General features: G+C 34.2%; 1 protein-coding gene across 1 annotated transcript; it reads right to left on the minus strand.

Annotated features, from left to right (window-relative positions):
* Positions 1–1,428: 1,428 nt before the first annotated feature.
* LOC121471614 (olfactory receptor 5AS1) lies at positions 1,429–2,367 on the minus strand. The gene has a single exon (XM_041722406.1). It carries the CDS (start codon positions 2,365–2,367, stop codon positions 1,429–1,431), a length of 939 nt encoding a protein of 312 aa, XP_041578340.1.
* Between the last annotated feature and the right edge of the window lie 3,633 nt (positions 2,368–6,000).

A 6,000-nucleotide genomic window follows, 5' to 3' on the forward strand; every position in this document is an offset into this window, starting at 1 on the left:
CACCATCCTGGAGACCTGGGATTGAATCCCATGTCAGGCTCCCGGTGCATGGAGCCTGCTTCTCCCTCTGCCTGTGTCTCTGCCTCTCTCTCTCTCTCTCTGTGTGTGACTATCATAAATAAATAAAAATTTAAAAAAGAAAATAATAAACAATTATATACCATTACATTGTAATTGGCAGTACAAGCTTTACATATATTCTAGGAGATTGATATATATTTGATCATCTAATTCTCAAATCCTATTAGTAGCTTTACATATATTAGTTCATTTAATCCTCAAAACAACTCATGTCAATGGGCAATATCTTATTGTTGTCTTATCTCCATTTATAGGCTTACATCTAGTATAGATTAATCCAGTCATTCATATTTTTATGTTTACTGGGAAATACACAATAAAATACACAATTTATTCCTTCAACTTTGTCCAGATTAAAAAAAAAAAAAAAGGAAATGAGACTGAAGGATCAAAATGAGCTACAGAAAATGTTTGATAATTCAATTACCAAAAGCGATCCCAGAGAAAGAAGTGTTTATACTTCAATTGACATGTATTCTCAATTTACAGAATAAAATGATCAGAGCAATTGTTCACCCTCTTCCTGAAGTTAGGGACTCAAAGATTAATTCAGTAACATATGGGCAAATAATTAGCAATGTATGCAGTTTATATACTTGATGATCTTCATAAATATGTTTGGTTTTCAAATATACCCACTATGAATGGAACAGGATCTCTTACACTAATCAGCCCAAAGGAAAGTAGTGTGTTATAACTTCACTCTGGTCTAGTATTAAAGACTATTGCTATGTGACTTCTATCTAATTTCCTAAGAGCCAGTGAAACCACCATCATTTATCGTAAGTGATATCAAATGTCCCTAATGATAAATGTTCTGCAAGTGCAGAATCTAGACTCACTTTCCCAGACATGGAAAGCTACATTTACTCATTCATCTTTCCATCCATCTACTTATTCTGTTTATTCACCCATTAAATACACATATAATGAGAATATGCCATATGTCCAGTATTATATAGAAGTTGAAATAATAAACCAAGATATATATCCCCTGCTGCCAATGAGCTTCTATTATGGGTAAGTTGACAGACAATTCAACATATACCTTTAATATAACACAATAAAGAATATAATGAATCAGTGCACAAAACATTTTGTGAACATTAATTAGAAAGCAATTATTATTATCTATTTATGTCAAGTGTATTTCATGAAATAGAATAATTTTGGAGAGCACATTTCTACATGAGAAGATGAGTATTTTAAAGTATTGAGGATAAAAAGTTATTTTTATTCTTAAAAAGTGATACATTTCAAATAGTTGGCATACAAGGTATTCATGGCATGATGATATTAGAAGAACAGGCTATACCTGGAATATTCGTAAATGATTTAAATTCTCATTTATTTAAAAGTCCAGTTTCTTTCTAATAGCTTTTTTAGGGCATTCTTTACATCCTTGTTTCTAAAGCTGTAGATTATTGGGTTAAACATGGGGAAGACAACAGTATAAAACACTGCAACTACCTTGTCAGTGTCTAGGGAATAGCTGGTGGTGGGACGTAAGTATGTAAACAAGAGTGTTCCGTAGAATAATGTGACTGCTATAAAATGGGAACTACAAGTGGAGAATGTTTTGCTTCTGCCCCCTGAGGACTTAATGCTCAAAACAGTGAGGAGAATACAGAAGTAAGAGATAAATATGACCACAAAAGTGCTGGTCTGAATGAAGCCACACAAGGCAAAGAGCAAAAGCTCGTTAATATAGGTATCTGCACATGATAAAGCCAGGAGAGGTGGGATATCACAGAAAAAATGATTAACAATATTGGAGCCACAAAATGGCAGCCTGAATGTGAGGCACACATGTACCATAGATGTCATACTTCCGCTGAAGTATGCCAACACAATGGAGCAAATACAGACTCTCTTAGACATAAATGTAGAATAGAGCAATGGGTTGCAGATGGCTGCATAGCGGTCATAAGCCATTGCTGCCAGAATAAGACACTCAGCATCAGCAAAACAACCAAAGAAAAACATTTGTAGCGCACAGCCATAGGGAGAGATGCTTTTCCTGGATGCTAAGAAATTTACCAGCATTTTAGGTGCGATTGCTGTAGAATAGCAGATGTCTAAGAAAGACAAGTTGCTGAGGAAATAATACATAGGAGTTTGAAGGCTTGAACTGATATTAACTAGGATTATTAAACTCATATTTCCTACCAGAGTTAGTGTATAGACTATGAGAAATACCAAGAATAGTGTGACTCTGAGAGGTAGATAATCTGTGAATCCAACAAGAAGAAACTCAGTTGGCATGGTATAATTACTCTCCCACATCTTGTTTTTCTTGTTTTTCTTGTCCCAAATAGATGGCATCAGAATACATGAGTTGACTTGAGTGATGTATGAAGCAAGAATATCTTTATTCTCCCTTTAAGGAAGCAAATAGAAGGATAACAAAATCACAGTTATCACATGTTCTGGGATCTATTTGGTTTGCTTTCATTTTTTTGTCATTTTCTTTAAAAGAGATAATTAAAAATCTTCATTGATACTGAAGGATGTTATTCAGAGTTGGTGTTTTGAGATGCAGCAACTCTTCGAAAGCTGTACACATTAAGAAATGATATTAATTGGAGCTGAAGGAGAATGAATGTGGCTTGGTTGATAAGACCTAAAAGAATTGTGAAAATTGGCAAAATCCCTAAAGCAAAGCTTTATTTTTCTATCCTAAAATTACATTGTTCTATGAAAGGAAAGTTGAGAAAATTTCTAGGGAAAAAGTGCCCACAGATAAGCTAGATAATTCTACAGAAGAGTATCTGTGATCATGGGAAGTAGTTTAATGTAACAGTTATGACACAGTAGTTACTATAAGAGATGACTTAGTTCAAATCTTAGCTTTGCTACCTACTGGTTGTGTGAGCTTGATAAAGTTATTTAATCACTATGGGATGGTTAGAGGAATAAATGAGTAAATATTTGTAAAATATTTATGTTATTGGCATATAATAAACACTAATATGAATATTTATTAAAAATAATTTAAAAAATAAGTTGACCTTTTTGTTTCCTTTTAATTGCTTACTCAATGCTGAATTTTATTGATTGATTGAATGATTGATTGAATGATTGATTGAATGATTGAATGAAGTAGGCTTCACACTCAGCATGGAGTCCAACATAGGGCTTTAACTCACAACTTTCAGATCAAGAGCTGAGATTGAGTTGGAGGCTTAATGGATTGAGCCATGCAGGCACCCCACAGCTATATTTTTAATAAAATATTAAGATGTCTCAAAATTCATCTTATCTTTGGCATCCTAGTTATATGATCCATGCTCTCTTGTGAAGAAAAGCCATTGTGTTGGGCACCTGGGTGGCTCAGTTGGTTAAGCATCTGCCTTCGGCTCAGGTCATGATCCCGGGGTCCTGGGATCCAGGCCCACATCTGGCTCCCTGCTCCTCCATCTGCCTGCCACTTCCCCTGCTTGTTCTCTCTCTCTGTCAAATAAATACATAATATCTTTTTTAAAAAAAGCCATTGTGTCTCGTATGTGTGTGTTCTATACAAATATATTGTTTGGCAGTAGTAAATCTTTCGCACATGTTCTATAATTATTGCTTTCCTCTCCCTGGGCTTATGTATCTGTCTTTCCTCTAGGTAAGACAATGTCCAATGCAAGGTCCCAGAAACACAAAACATCTTGAAGATCAACTGTATTTCTGTACTTATGAGCAGACTTCTAAACTGGCTATGTTGCATAACCAGAAGGAAATTAATTAAGGCGGAAAAAAAAAACCAGAATGAATGCAAATAAAAAAATAAATTATACCATGATGGGATATATTCAGCAGGTAGTTAAGGGTTTGTAGTGTTAGAATAACACTACAGTGAGCAAGAAGGCAAATGAATAAGGGATGTCTGTTCTGTCTGTCATGCTTGTTAACCATAGAATGCTCCTCCCCGCAAAAAAAGACCTGCAATCTTCTAGATACACTGAGAAAAGAGGTCAGTCTTCTTTGGGAATCAGATTTTAAAAAGGAAGAACTTGATTGAAAAAAGATGTAAGGTGTCAAAAAGATGTCTTGAAAGAGAAAAAAAATTAAGTGGCTGCGCTGTGCCAATGTTATGTGTAAGCCTTATATAATCTTCATATTCTCATTTAAATCTGTCTTTTCTTTTTTCTCTGAAGTGATGGTTAAACAATCAATTCAATGATTAACGTAGTTAAAGAAAATATAATTAATTACTTGCCGTATATACATTTTATATTGGACTTTAAATAAGAGTTTGCACAGATGCCATGATTAAAGAATCGATAATCATAAAAAGGTTTCCTCTAAATCATTTTTGTCAAACTTCTAACCAAAGAATTAACATTAAAGGATCAATTAAATAGCAAAAGTATACCAAATTTAGGAGGTTTTATGCCATCAGTTCCCAAAGATTGTATGAGTTGAGATATTATGATTAGCCTCAGCTTCATTATAAGAATAAAAACACTCTACACTGAGATCTCCAGATCATCACATTTGCCTGCTTATTGGGCTTGATTTGGGATCACTGGTACAGAAGAGGCTAGGGCAAGGAAGATTAGCAAATAGAAAAAGAGTAAATGTCTGGATCCTTGGTCTTTAATTCTGGTTCTTGGACTACAAGTTATTCAATCTTTGTGTCAACCTATCCTTGTTTCCTTGTTTATAAAAATCACACTTGCTTTATTTATTGTATGGAATTATCCTATGAGGCAAATGAGTCTACATATTCAAGAGCTTCATGAACATAGGAAACTTTCATCTTTGTTTGGAAATGAGTAGTAGAAATTCTAAAATCAGGCAACTTTATAAAAAAAACAAGTTTTATTTTCTCACTGACAATAGCAAACAAATGGCACTGCAAGGTACCGGTTAAACACATAGGATTTAGGTAGGCAAGATTGATGTTAACTTCATATGTGGCATCTAAGTTTCTATAAATCATTCGAGTTCTGTATTCCTAAATTTCTTGATTATGTTTGTTAGCATAATAATAGTCCATAAGGTTGCAGTCAGGATTAAACTGGATAATTTATAGCACCATTTATAGAGCTTATTACATTATAGATGCATAACATGGATCCATTGTCTATTATTACTGTTAATGACCTTATGATTATTCAATAATTCAACATATGACTCCAAAGTCATAAGTTCCCTGAAGTGATGATTATAGGAACAAGTAGTACATAGTTATATTTTATGTGAACATATGTATGTGCTTATAGCAAGTGAGATTTGGCTTACTGATGAGAGTTACTTAAGCTTACTCAATTAACTAGACCATTGGATTTCCCCAAATTCCAAAGTAGGCACAGTCAGCTTTCATTGCCTGGCAATAATGGACACAATGAATCAGGCAGTGCTTTTGGGAAATGCCATGGGTAAGATAAAGTCAGATTTAAGCCCCTTCATTCCCCATCCACTCCCTCGGCCCATGTATACACACAAAAACTAAGAAACACCACAGAGAATAAGTAAACATACCTTTTATCTAAGAAAATATTATCTTTGTTACATTGTTACATTCACAGCAGACACTTACTTTGGCACCATCTAGAATTTTGAATCGTAAAATTTATTTTGTACAAGAGGCTGACAACCCTTCTCTTGAAATTTTACAAATGGGTCTTACAATGGATGAGTATTTATCTTCTAGTCAGTGACGAGTGGGACATGACCCCAAGATAATCCTCAACCCCAGGAGGATTTAGGATAGGCAACTATTTACTTTCCAGTGGTGTGACTTGAATGGTTTACTTTAAATGAGAAAGATGAAAATGCTAATGAAATGGACTCTAGTGTAGCCAGTTACAACATAACACATGTCTCCATCACTGGGTGATGTTTAATTACAAAAATAACAACATCAACAAAAATATTTTAGTAATACTGAACAATAAAAATGCTTTCTCCTATTAGAGCTATGAT

This window comes from Vulpes lagopus, chromosome 11 (assembly GCF_018345385.1).
Source record: "Vulpes lagopus strain Blue_001 chromosome 11, ASM1834538v1, whole genome shotgun sequence".
Classification (NCBI taxonomy): domain Eukaryota; kingdom Metazoa; phylum Chordata; class Mammalia; order Carnivora; family Canidae; genus Vulpes; species Vulpes lagopus.